We start from the raw sequence: 14,605 nt of genomic DNA, 5'->3' as shown, positions 1-14,605 counted from the left end.
GCATGTGCAGAGTATCAAGCTTTGGGAAGCTCCTTGTTTTGTTAGTCTATATAAATGTAGTACACTACATGTGTGTACGACAGTGCCTTAACATGTTGCGCACAGTCCATAAGGCATACGGGGAAGTGCTGGTTGCTATTTCGCTTCTGAGCGCATTTACGAAAAAAAATTTTCACATGGGAAGTGAGGAAAAAAGCTAAAAAAGAGAGGAGCTATGAAAAAAAGCTAAAAAAGAGAGTCACTTTAAGCCCTGCATGTAAACACACATTCATCTTGATAGACATTTACACTTAGTCTTTTGACATTTCTCAACTCACAATACAAAAACACACAGAATTGTTCTGTATCACTTTCTTTTCAATGATTTTTTTACAAAGTAAACCTGTTAAACTTTTGGCAATGGTCACATGAATTTTTTACCGAATTCATTGAATTATATCAGTTATTCTTACCTATTGAAAGTCAAGCCAAAAGATTACAGTGATAAAAACAAAAAGAATCGCACATATGTTGTTCTGGTACTATCAACAGTAATTTCAAATAAGTGTACACATCTATTCGTAAATAATTCACCAATCTTCAGGGTCATGACATAATTTGTGAAGCAAATTCACACGAACGAACCTTCCACTCTTGAGCAATCATCATCTATTGACGACTGAATGGCAGAACGATCAAGGAGGTAGCCTACTGCTATGGGGACCCGAGATGGAATCTGGACAGGTAAAAAAAACCCCCAAGGAATTTTTCCAGATATGTCAGGCCTTGTCCCTCACCACCTGGCCTCCCCATATGGACCTGGCTGAACTTGTAACAGGCTTGCTAAAAGAGGCCCTATTAGTGCCCACAAGGTGGAAAGAGTTATAAAGATAAAAATTATTATATGATGGGGGTTTATTCATATTAAATATTAAAAGAAAAATGTTCCATCACTGCCTCACACAATGTAAATTCAAAAATGAATTTGATTTCAATTTGAAAATTTCAAAGCAACTTTTAAACAGTTTTTAAGAATGTTTTGATTTTTAATTTTAGTTTAAGTGTAAAAGGTCAAAGTTTTAATTAATTAATTAATTAAATTAATTTATATATATATATATAAATGTCATACCTTTGTCTGAAATAAAATCTCCATTATTTCTCAGATGATACCAACTATAAGAAATAAAAATTCCTTTGTAAGAAATAAATTGAAGATAATCTAATAATGAAAAGTAAGCTTATGTTTATGTTCAGAAAGAATAGCAGCCAATAAAAAAAACTATCATTGGATTCAAACGGTAATTCCATTAATTTTATCATCATATTTCTATTTATTTGAAATTTCATTAGTAATTTAGTACAAAAATTTCATCAGTAATAACAATTTTTGATAATCAATTATAAATTTTGTATTATTTTAATCATCATTTTGATAGTATGAATAAAAACAAAGTATTAAAAATTTTACCTTGTGTATAGATTAGCATTGTGTAAACCCTGCAAACAAAAAACATTTCAATCAATATTTCAAATGAATATTTTAAATATAATGAATAACTTATTAAATATCAGAAAAAAAGCAGCCATTGTTGTATTCTCATTAAAATCAAACGGTAATTCCATTACGTTTTCATCATAAAAATAAAATAGTTTTGTTTAATTCATTTAAACTCAGTATGATGACATTCTAAAAAATTTATAATTTCTTAAAAATATGCATTGTTGCCATTAACATGAATTATGAATATCAAATATGTCAAATAATATATTAATTAAAATTAGTCATTTTATTAACTAAACTGATACTTCTCTGAACAATCAAATATAAAACACCTTTCCAACATGAGATGTAAACATTAACTTTGCAAATAGTTCAGTAACATAAGTTTTACCGACATTGCTATTATAAAGTATTCTAAATTGTAAATAAAACAAACATTAAATTAAGACACAAGAAAACAGATTATATTGTTTTAAAGCAAACAGTTCACTTTTTTAAAGCTTCTTCAGATTTAAACTCTTCTATGACTGCATTATTTTCAACACAAACTCTTAGACACCTTTTTACTCATTTCAGATTGGAACACAGTTAATCAAATATATTTTATTCTGCCTAGATAGGAATATGCCATCTTAGAATATTATAAAGCTTTAAAAGAAAAGTTAATAAAAGATCATAAGACCCTCAAGATCAAGAGGACCAAAGGGCCTCCAGGATATCAGCAAAATTTACAGTAATAAACATACTCATAGAATGATTGAAAATTGCACATGAATAATCTGCTGGTATGCATTGACAATTGCATTATTGCAGTGGTCTGTTTTGAAATATCAAAACAGTAACACAAACATCAATTTCAGCTTGTGTTACATTTTAATAAAGTAATAATGAAATTAATTCTTTAAACATTGGAAAACTTTTTATTTGATAAAATGTCAAATTATTCAAAACTGACTCCAATTAATTATAAGGAAATCAAATTGAAGGATTAACTTCTCACTAAGGACTATTACATTTATAATATTCTCTCACATATGGTAACAACATGGCTCGTAAGTTCTTAAGTGTCTTCTTTTAAATCTTAATGTTCTTAAGATTTAAAAGAAGACACTTTTATGATACTTCTATGCATTTAATATTGTAATGTATAAATTTTGTCCTGGCATGTGTTAATTAAATTTAATGATTAGAGTGGTTGCAGCTGATGTTTTCATCGCAAAAACATGAACATCCAATGGTCACATTTTTGCAATGAAAAAAAACATCAGCCAAAACCTCTCTGTGGTGCCAAAAACCTTGGGAATATTTTTTAAACTGTATTTTACATATTGAGGTGGAAGAGTAGACTAAAAAGGAAGGCGAACTCTGCAGTAAGAACAGTTAGTTTCCAAAGTGTGAAAAGGACGTTAAGATTTACTTTCTTCTCATCAATACTTTTTGGCTTATTTATATTATATGTACAGTACCTTTCCTATGCATCTACTGTACACAGCAGAGAAAAAAGCCACCAAGACTGTCCTTATTTTAATTTCTGTCATCCCGATGAGAGACAAAATTACTTTTAAAAACTTATTTTCATTTTTTTTATGTTCACTTAATAACAACGGATGTTACAAATTCCAAAAAGACACTCTGGTATTTTAGACATAGCATTTTAGTCAAAATATCATTCTGTTGAAAAGTTTAATAATTAGAATTATGTATGTGGATGGATGCAGGAATTATAACATCTTAATAAATTCAAGTTAAACACTTAAGAATCTTAAGATATGCTTACTATTGCTAAAATTAGTGCAGTTAGTGTTTTTCTTTTTTCCCAATTTTTGAACTGATATCTAAATATAATGAGAATATTTTGAAAGTTTCATTTTCACATTTAATAGAAAAAACTGAATTAGGTTATATATATATTTTATATTAAAAAGCACTCAAAAGCACCAATGCTAAAATATTTGACTTGTTAATTTATTAAAACTAATCTATTAAAACAAAATATAAAATTAAAAACCATTTAGTAATTACCTGAATATTTTTTAAGTTGAAACGTTTTTTTTTCAGCTACTCATACTTCTGAAAACAAAAATTAGCTTATCAGATCTAATTAAGATTGATTAATAAAATTGTTTATGAAGCGAAAAGTCAGAAACAAAAGCAGCCATTTTACTTTTTTATCATTAATATCAAACGGTAATTCCATTAAGTTTTCATCATTGAAGTATATCATTTTAATTTACAATAGTATTTGTTAAAGAAGAAATCTTTATTAATTATAAAGTCTAAAAATGTGTTCATAAAATAATCTATTAAATTACAAAATTAAATAGTTACCATCAGCTTTGTTTAGATGATGTTTTCTTAGAATTCATACTGAAACAGCTGAAAAATTAATTAAAATAACTGTTTTAAAATGTAAATTATTATTAAATAAATTACACACACATTACATGAATAACGTAAATATAAAGTAAAAACTATTAAATTTTATTGCTTACAAAAAAAACAAAAATAATAATTTTTCCTATCAGGAGAAAAAAAAGTACCTTCAATTTTCACCATTCCACCACAAATGAATTTTTTAAAATTCATATCTAATACCACAATGGCAATCTGAAAATAATCAAATATAATAATGCCATTTAGAAAAATATAACTAGGATTTTCATGAAATATCACAATAAAGAATAGTATAAAATAAAAACACTTTCAAGTTAATAAAATTACAATAGTTTATGATATTCTCCAATTTTAAAAACAATTTTTAAGAAATGTGAATATTTGAAATGAAATAAAATTAATGAGGCAATTTCTTGTAAGTTGTTAATTGTTTTATTGTCTTAAAATCAGGAAAAGTTTTAGTTTACAAGTCAATCAAATTAAAACGTTATTATTTTTATTGTACTGGGAAGAATGTTTTCTTTAATGTTTAATTAACAACTAGTTAGATCTGATTAATTTTATTTTAGTTGCAGTTTAACCAAACTTGCTGATGTCCCCCATTTACATGTGGCATGCCAGTCATTCCGCAAAAATACAGTACATATTTTACACACATTTCACAAAATAAAAAAAGAGAATAATTGACTGGCAATAAGATTAAACTGATGAAAACTAAGCAGGTGGAGCCACCGATAGATTTAGTTTTTACAATTCATAATACTTATGAGTTGTTAGAGATTGGAAATCAGGTAAACTACAATACTGAAAATAAGTGTAATTTCATGAATTTCCAAATGAAGACTTTACTAGACAAGACATTTGAAGACAATAACTGCAGTATATATTATGAGAAAAAATCTACTGTACAATAATATGTCTTTTTGATGAAACACGCAAAACAAGTCAGCAGGACTAAAAAATGCTTTGATTCATGAACAATTATTACTAATTCTTTAGATTGTTCAGAAGATTTTGTCTGCATGGGTAAATGCAGGAATACCAATAAATATGCTGAATAACAGAGTTGCATAGTTGATATAAGAAAAACTTGAACTTTGCCCTAAATGAAAAGTTGCCAAATATATGTACTCTACACAGCCTCTTACTAGATATCAAAAAAGTTGATATGCAAGATACTATAAAACTTTGCAAAGATTATGACATTTAAGAGAGGGACAAAACAACTGATTCTAAAAACAGAAATGTTGTGCATTGCTTGGTGACCCCATTCATAATATTTAACAAAAGTTGACTGTTTCTTCAAAAGTTGTAGAAAAATGTGATGCAGAAATAATTGATGAAGTACATTTAGTATTCGAATCAGATGAAGTTAAGACAAAATCGCCTTGCTCTGATCTCAGGTAATATTCTGTACATACTCACTTTTAGAGCTGTGTAGAGCAAGGTTTTGTTATCAAATAATACATTCCACTTGCTGGATACAAATTATCCATCTTCAACCCAAGGAAGTCATGTCCAAAATAAGAAATGCACACAGATTTTTGACTCCTATGAAAGCAGCTTTACTTAAAGCTCCCTCACAAAAGCAGAATTTGCAAGAATGCCTCAGACAACAAGGATGTTGAATTGCTTTACCACCAAACTTAGTTATAACAAGATGGAAGACCTGACTAGAGACTGTTTCATACAAATGGAAAGCAATTACCAAATGGATTGAAAAGCCCCACAGTTTTGAGAGAAGTTCTGCAATGGATTAACTAATAAAAACTGATAAAGTAATGAGCTGAAAGAAAAACAGTTATTATAGGAGTGGATAAAAATTTGCATGTAGCTGTAAAAAAAAGATTGAATCAGAAAAAAGTGTTTACTAATGTATGAACTATTTTCAGTATGTTGAAAAAACTATTGGATAGCAAAAAGTTATCTTCAAATAAAATTACTGATTATATGACCAGCATCCAGCTTGCCTATTTTAGAAAAATATGCAGCAGCCCAAATCATCATTGCCCAATAAATGGATTCTTTTTGACAACAAAACAGGCAATACTTTCCAAAAAACAAATTCCAACAGTGAAGTTGCTTGCTATAATGTATTTACAAAAAAACAAGAGAAGCCTTGTGTTCCTGGAGAAACACAAGTAGAAATATGCCATTACTCAGTAAACTATCACTGAAGGCACTAACTTTTCCTGTTTCTAGCACAGATGTTGAAAAAAGCTTTTCTGCCTTTCGCAGAATTTCTTTGCCTCAAAGATCTTAGTACAGTCCAACTCATTTATAACGTCATCCATGGGACCGGCAATTTTTTGACGTTATAACAGAGTGTCATTATCTGCGAAGTCTATTATTATCACAATAAATTTATTATCATACGTATAAAAATGCAAACTACATGTTTAAATCAACTTTATTTACATTATTATGTTTAAGTTTACATCGATGTGATTAAAAATTTCAAAAATTACCTTTTATAAGAAATTTTTATTTGTCATAAATTTCAATAATGGCGGAACTTCCTGTTTTGAGAATAATGTCGAATCAAAAGGCAACAAAAGCTTAAACTAATGTATGCCAATTAAAAATAATTTAATTATTTCTTTATAAACTATTTAATGTAATATGTTATATTAAAAATAATAGAATATTTAACAATTTAGCATAAAATAATTTGAAAATGAGTACGTAATAACTGATCGTCACGTCGTTAAAAGTGTAGCAAACCTCACCCCACTGAAGTCAGGCTGTGAGAGTACCACCCACAGTCGTTCTAGACCCTAGGACTAAACACGTAGTATTTTCTTTGTGAAATAAAATTTGTAATCTAATTTTGTAAATTTGGGAGTGCTTCAAATATGACGTTAAAACAGGGTTTTATGTCATTACAAGTGGGTTTTTTAACATTATCTAGTGTAGTAAAGTCGTGGGACCGATAAAAATTTGACGTTACATTGATAGCGATACATCAGATAATCCTATCGATCGCTTCTTGTATAACTTGTACTTATTTAAAACAATTGTAAATCAAAAAGAACAATACAATTACACACAATGACTAGTCATCCTTCTTTGTTTGGCAATCTTCTTTGTCTTGAAAAAAAACAACAACTAATGCCCTCTACTTTTTTTTCTTGCGGATTTTCCTTAAAAACTACTTTCAATTTTCAATATTTCTAATTTAGACTATTTATAATAAAAATTTTTTAAAATAAATATACAACATAATATTTATTGTTCTTTTAGATGCTGTGGAGTTTAGAGACATCGATCATAAAAGAACTTCACAAATAATTATTACTTATACTATAATTATTTTTATATTTCTTTATTTTGTTTTTATTTATAATAAAAGAGAGAAAAATTGTGTCGTCGTCGTTTATTTAATCGTCGTCACAACACAAAAAAAACATTAATTTGTCAACAGATGGCGCCAGCTTAACAAAACTTATATATAAATATATTGATTCTCTTAAAATGACTTAGCAAAAAAAAAACTTTATATATATATAAGTATACTAATAAAAGAAAGAAAAAAATATATGTATCGTAAAAGAATCGATAAAAAGCAAATAGCAAATAGCACGATCCGATTAGCGACGGTTCGTGTTGTTTGTTATTTTTTTAAACATCTTCGTAATTTCGAAGGACCAAAAAAATAATTAAAAAAAATGAAGTTTAATATTTTGCCAACAGATGGCACCAGCGTAACAAAAAAATACTTTAATATTTAAGAGATTTTTATATATAAGTTATATATATAATATTAATTCTCTTAAATAAAAACTTTAAAATATTGATTCTCTTAAGAGGTCTATATAAAAAAAAAACTTATATATAAAAATCTGTTAAAGTTATATATATAAAAATATCGATTCTCTTAAGACCAGCGACGTTCGACGACGTCGATTCTCTTAAGACCAGCGACGTTCGACGACGTCGATTCTCTTAAGACAGTTTAACAATTATTTCAAAGTCCTAGCGAAATATTCCAGAACCGCTCATTCAAATTTCGCGGGGAAGTATATCCGAAGGAGCACCAAAAATGGGCGTGGTTTTGATGTCTACGAGAACTTTTGGAATACAAATATCCTAAAAACGCTCGAGCGATTCAACGGTTATTGCGATTTTTAGCCCCTGGTCGACGTCTTTCCCCCGAAATGATAAGCGACACTGAAATAAAAGTCGTAAAGTTTTAAAAGTTTAACAAATTATCCCAGAGTCTCTCTCTTTTATACTACTGATCTAACATGACAGCCGAACAGGAATATTTAAATTTTTCTCTAACTTTTAATGGACCAGCAGAGGTGAAAGATTCACTAGCATACTTAACTGTACCTTTCAATTAATATTTCATTAAAAAAGTATCTTTTTCCAAGAATTCACAAAATTTGTTTATCCTTGGCTAGGGAAAAATATTTTAAAGCATAATTAGCATGTAACAAAAGCATATTTTTTAATCGCAAAGCATTTTCAGCACAGTGATCACAATAAAATTCTATTGCATATAAAATAATACACTGTATTTTAAAAGCTAATAATAATAATAATAATAATGTTTCCAAATCAATAAATACTTTATAAACTGAACATTCATATTTACCTTTGGCATATGTTTAGTGCACCATGAAAGCCTATAAAAAATAAAAATATAGGAAAAATTAATTCTTTCAGTTGAAGTAATTTAGAGTTTTTAAAGTAAACTTATACTTTCATTAAAACAAATTACAATAACTAGTATAAATTTGATTAATTATGCAATTTTTCAGAGATGATTACAAAGGTAAATTTAAAAATTCATTAGCCATTAAAGAGCATTTTCTTTTATCAGTTGTTAAAATACTCATAATAATAAATGAAAGAAAAAAAATGCAAATGAATTATTTGAACAAACCAGAATTAAAACTGGAAAACTTGCATTTAAATATTTAAAATAGCATCTACTATATTTGTAAGAACACAGCCTGAGTTTTCATATAAAATTGAGTAAGAAATAAAATGTAATCTTGACTTTTTTAAAAACAAAAAGCACAAATTGCATCTAGAAATTATTTTATGTATTCCTGAAATTTATTAAAAGTTTTATTTATTAAATAATAAAATTGAATGTCCAAAGTACAAAATTTTTAGCAACAGCATTAAAAATTTTGTTAAATTTATCAGAAAAATCAGATCACAAAGGCGCTCAATAAAAGATCAAATAATACAAACTGATCGTAATTGTATTAATTTTCATTTCATTTTAATACAGGCATTTTAAATTCAAAGGATATTAAAATTCTGAACTTTTCTCAAAAATCACACATACATTCATAAACTTCATGTTTTAAATGAAAATTTATATATATAAAATTTCACGGGACTTCAAATAATTTTTTTCTCTATTAAAATAAATTACCGAACAAGTTGCATTACATCAGAATTATATATAAAAACAACAAACATTTATTCCCCCCAAATAGGCAAGTCATTAAAAACATTATATAGGATAAACTGGGGAAAATTACAGATAATGGACAAAATTTTGCATTACAATAATTAAAATGAACAAACAATAATGTATCAAATGTTTCCGAAACACTTATCAATCGACAATTCACAAAAACCTTTCAAAATGGATCAATCCAATGTTCAGAAATATTCCTTAAAGTATATCTTACCTCAACTTTACTATTGCAGAGGATAGATGATCCTTCTTGTAATACTTTTATTTTAGTAGATATATTCTCCATTTAATTCCTATTCTAATAAAAACTGCCAAAGCACCTTTGGTCACCAAATTAAAATTTATGTAAAAATCAAATATATCCATTGTCCAGGCATCATAAAAGACAAAACTAAATTATCAAGTTGTGGAAAAAAGTCAAATTTTATGAATTTACACATTTTAATAAATAATATAGTCAAAAATTATTTCCTTAAATACTAATTCTAAGATATAAAATAACTTATAGTGTTATAGTTAAACACAAAAAAAAAGTAACAAAACTAAGTATGTTAAAATACTTATGATCATCCACAGGTATATTAAAGTTCAAATAATTTCTTACTGTAATGGATACAATTGAATAATAAGCACAATTAAACTGAAAATAGTTTCCAATAAAATGATAATTTCTTCTTCATGCTAATCAAATTTACATATTTAGAAGAAAGGAAACAAAAAACAAATTAGTAAAAAAAAACAAAAGTTTTAGCAAAACAACAGATTAATTTCTAAATTTAAAATTCAGGGTTTTTTGAAGTTATAAATAAATATGACACAATAGCAGTAAAATATGTTATCATTAAAGACTTTTTAAATAAATAAAGCTGTCTCTAACAGTATAAAAATATTCTTATAACTTCAAATTTTGCAAAATTTTTACAAATTGTAAATTATGCTTTTTTAAAAAATATTCTTAAAATGATTAAATTATTTGAATATTTGTAATTTTTTTTATTTTGAAGCTGACATGTCAATTATTATTTAACCAGAGGGGATGATGACATTTAATTTTGAATATGTTTTTTGCCATTTCTTTAAATCTTTGTTTTTTTTTTAAATATTTACGAACATTTAATTTTCAACATTAACTGTTACTGTCAACAGTACAACACATTTATGCAAAATAAAAAATGCTATCTACAATTCTCATTTCTTCTGGCATAACATATAGACACTTGAAATCTTCGAAGTAAATGTATTGATGAACCATAAAACAATATTTTCTAAATAAATCAGCAAATCATTTATCATCAAAGTGATCTGTTAAACAATTCTTAAGATATCAGAAATTTTAGCTAAACTGTTTTAATAATAAAATTTTGATCTAAACTAAAAAAAATTATTATTAATTACATAACAATAAGCCAGCAAATAATCTTTTTCCATTACGTAAATATTGTATAAACACAGTAAATATATTTGTTCTTTAAATAATCCTTTACATCTAAAACATTTTAACTGTATTAAGAAATTCTTCCTTACAAAAACTATCCATTTTCATTTGTCTTATTTTCAGTTCTTAATTTTAATTATTAAATTTTACTCTTACTCTAAATAAAGCATTTGAAGATAGTTTTCCTCCTGAGATCTCCATAGGGCACGACCATTATTATTTAATATTCCAGGAATAATCAGTGTCATTGGAAAACATTTTACGCAACTCTTCTTCCTACAGACTAACAGATTACATTGTCTGGACTACTATTTTTGTTTTTAAATATAAGTGAAGATTATTTTTGTTTTGTAGAAACCAAAATTCATTATATGGAGACATTGTATCATCTGAGGAAATGCTTTAATTAGGGTGCATCCTATATGCCAGCATCCAGTGACTGTGGGTGTGAATGCACTACAGAGTGGAGCAGACAAACTGATACAAACGTGTGTATCCAGAGTAACAATGTTTAGCATGCAATAACGAAGTTTGATCACCATTTCCACTGCTCACATTTCCAAACAGGAAGACGAAGCTGAGTCATCTTTTATTTTATGATACAAATGGTGAAATTTACCAAACTAACAACATTTCTTACAAATATCACACGTCTTTTGCATATACAAAGTTTCAGAAATTCCATGTAGAAAACTTTTCCATGTAAACCATTCCACGAAGTCATCTCTCTGCCACTCTGAACTGAGATGGCTCGCCAGCTGGATGTTGCCATGTAGGATATAACCATTGTTATTTAAGTGCTATTCCACTAAAGGCAATCAATAGCTTACAAATATTTAATGTTGTTGGTGATTCTTAAATAAAAAATGAAAGATAGCAAATAAAAGCAGAAACCTTATATGAACTCTCATCTTCATAACAATCAATCTTACAAATATTACAATTGTCTTTTAGAATCTCTCTTTTTCAATTAATAATTCAATTTATAGATTCTAGATACTAAATAATGAAAGAAACAAGATTAATGTATAAAAATTAGTATTCATTACAACTTATTTACCTTGATTAAGAATACCAATAATGTATAGATCTGTAAATTATGGATATGTATCTATTATAAACTAACGATTATATTACAGGACACAATCCTGCATTTACAGTTACACACAATTATGATTTACAAACGTTTTTAATTCTTCATTTCAGAATTTGGATCATCTAGACTAGTCTATCCTACAGCCAAAAAATATTTATATATGAAATTATCTAGAACTTAAAGAACCACTTGGTCATATTTAAATTACATAGACAAGTAGTGTACACTGCAACAATGCATATTTGTCATCAACTTTCTTTCCTAAATTACATCCAAATTTCACATATTTTAGCATTTCCATATGAAAATAAAATCACTTCTGTTGAATTCTAAATAGCAGTTTAAAAATTCTCTCTTTGTTATTTTTTTTATTATTTTATTAATTATAAAGATTATTATTAGTTAATTCTCTAATCATACAAAATAAGCAATAAAATTTTTAGAGCAAAATAATAATTTCCTTAATTTTAAGATAGTATTTTGACTGTATAGTCAAATGTACTAGTCCAAGTACAGAAAAATACTAACTACTACATAGTGTAATTGTACAAATTCTATTTAATATATATGCTAATTTTGCTATATATTTTGATATATTGATTTTGATTCAGTTCAAGTGAAATTTAGAATGAAATCTAAGCACTTTTAAAATGATTATCTATCATACCGCATATCAGTAACTTATTTTTGCATTTATTTAAACTTCAAGACTAGATTTAAAAAATTCTGACTAAAACATAAATATGATATAAATGATCCATACTGAATTTATTACAAACATACTGCCATTACTGCACAACAGTACAGCATTGAATTTTGTACAAATCTTACCCAAAGACAGTTAATGTTTTTAGTTTCAATTTCTTTTCCATCATTTCTATCCTGAAGTAATGAAAAGTTAATTTTAAAAAATTTAATATGATGGTTATAATTAGAAATTAAGCATTTTATTTGTCCATTTAATATTTCATTACTTAAACTTTACTAAAATATAAGAAAATTTATTTCTATAATTGAATTTTGATAAAAAGAAACAAAAATTTGTAATTTCATTTTTTATAAAATCCAAAGAGCTGCTTAAAACTTAATATATTGTTAGTAAATACACTTTAAACAAATTGAGGAAATGAAAGATTAAAACAAATTTAACCTTCAATTCAAACATATGTAATCATCACACCCTTTGATTTCCTTATCTAATTGCAATAAATACAGTTTGTCTTGAGAATATTTTAAATAATTATCTAAACTGAAAGTATTAATCTATTAAAACTAAATCCTCTTTACAGAATTTTAATTTTAGACTATAATTTTACTTAACTTACCATTTTCACACAGGTTACTATTAAAGCATTGTTCATGCTGCTCAAAATAATTCTTCTGTTAACGAAATTAACATTAAAGTTGGCAGAAAAAATAATCATTGGATTAAAATATTACATTTTTCATTAAAAATTTTTTATCAGTAATATTCAGGTTCATATCTCTGGCTGATCTAATGATTTCTCTGCTAACAACCTGCTTAAATTTTTAATACAAAAAATAAGCATTTAACTTCCAAATAAAGAATAAAGACAGACTTCTTTGAGAAGAGACCGTTGGAAACAATCTTCCTCTGAAATATTTTTTTTCATTTGAAAAATAAATTTTATGTTCATAAAATAAAAATTAAGCTCATTTGATCAAAGACCAAATATTTTATGAAAAACACACACTATTTTCTAACAATGAAGCATTTCTGAATATTTGGTAGTCAAATCACACAAACCAATCATAAAATTTCATATAAATTAATGTTTCAATCACCATGATTTAATTGAAATAAGATTGTACGGACAATTTTTCTCCAAAGAAATGTTTTAATTTGTTATATAATATTATTATATTCTAATATATATTAATAAATCAACCATGTATCAAACTAACACTAAAATCAAGCTTTAAAAAAAAAAAAAAAAAATCAATCTAATCAAACTTACATCTACATGAAAATCAGAGTTTTGAACTACTAAAGTAAAGAAATGATAAATTATAAAAATAAGTAATGTTTAAAATAATTACGCTACACAGCAGTACTTGAATTTAAATGTAGAGTTTTAGATCATATTTAAATTCTTACATCGGTAATAATGATTTAATATGGAAAGAATTATACGATAAAACTGAACTTTTTGTCCAATATTCTGAATAAAATTTTCATTTATTCCAACAGTAAAAACAAAAATATCAAGGCAGAGTATCTGTATTTATTAATTAATAAAAATCTAAACACTACAGACTAAACAGCCAGAACAGTTGAATAATGGTTCCCAACCAAAACTAAAAAGGCAATTTTAACATTAATTCAAATTATATATGATAATGAAATCCACATTCATATCTGAATTCTTTATAAGAGTAAGAAGAAATTTTGAGTAATTTCTATAAACTTGAAGTTATATCAAAAATACATAATATATTTTTTCCTTAAAATTTACTATATATTAACACCAAATACATAAAAATTGTAAGTTACTAGTTAGCTTATAAATAATTTCAGTTTTTCATATAGTACATAATGATCTAAAGTAAGCAAAAAAAGAAAATTTTTAACAAGCAAAAACTATTTTGATACAAACAAAACTTCTGCTTAAATAATCAAAATTCATAGCCTCATTTAATACTCAATTAAAATATTTGCTTTCTTCATTCCAATGTTTTAATCCAAAGATGCTAAAGTGAAACAAATCAAAATTAGTTTTACTTTATATATGT

The 14,605-nt window shown here is 26.3% G+C and overlaps 1 protein-coding gene across 1 annotated transcript in view; it reads right to left on the bottom strand.

The window, feature by feature from the left end:
- Positions 1 to 4,063: 4,063 nt before the first annotated feature.
- The window catches only part of LOC136979914 (splicing factor, proline- and glutamine-rich-like), a 105,276-nt gene continuing 94,734 nt past the window's right edge, over positions 4,064 to 14,605 (bottom strand). The window contains exons 10-11 of the mRNA XM_067275956.1: positions 8,478 to 8,508; positions 4,064 to 4,090 (exon numbers count right to left, since the gene is read on the bottom strand). Of these exons, the coding sequence (XP_067132057.1) occupies positions 8,491 to 8,508 (18 nt within the window). The 3' untranslated portion in view covers positions 4,064 to 4,090; positions 8,478 to 8,490. The remainder of the gene's footprint in view (positions 4,091 to 8,477; positions 8,509 to 14,605) is intronic.

Source organism: Centruroides vittatus, unplaced genomic scaffold (assembly GCF_030686945.1).
Source record: "Centruroides vittatus isolate TY-2023 unplaced genomic scaffold, ASM3068694v2 contig_651, whole genome shotgun sequence".
Lineage (NCBI taxonomy): Eukaryota > Metazoa > Arthropoda > Arachnida > Scorpiones > Buthidae > Centruroides > Centruroides vittatus.
The sequence above is the reverse complement of the archived record's forward strand: the minus strand, read 5'-3'. Positions and strand labels throughout refer to the sequence as shown.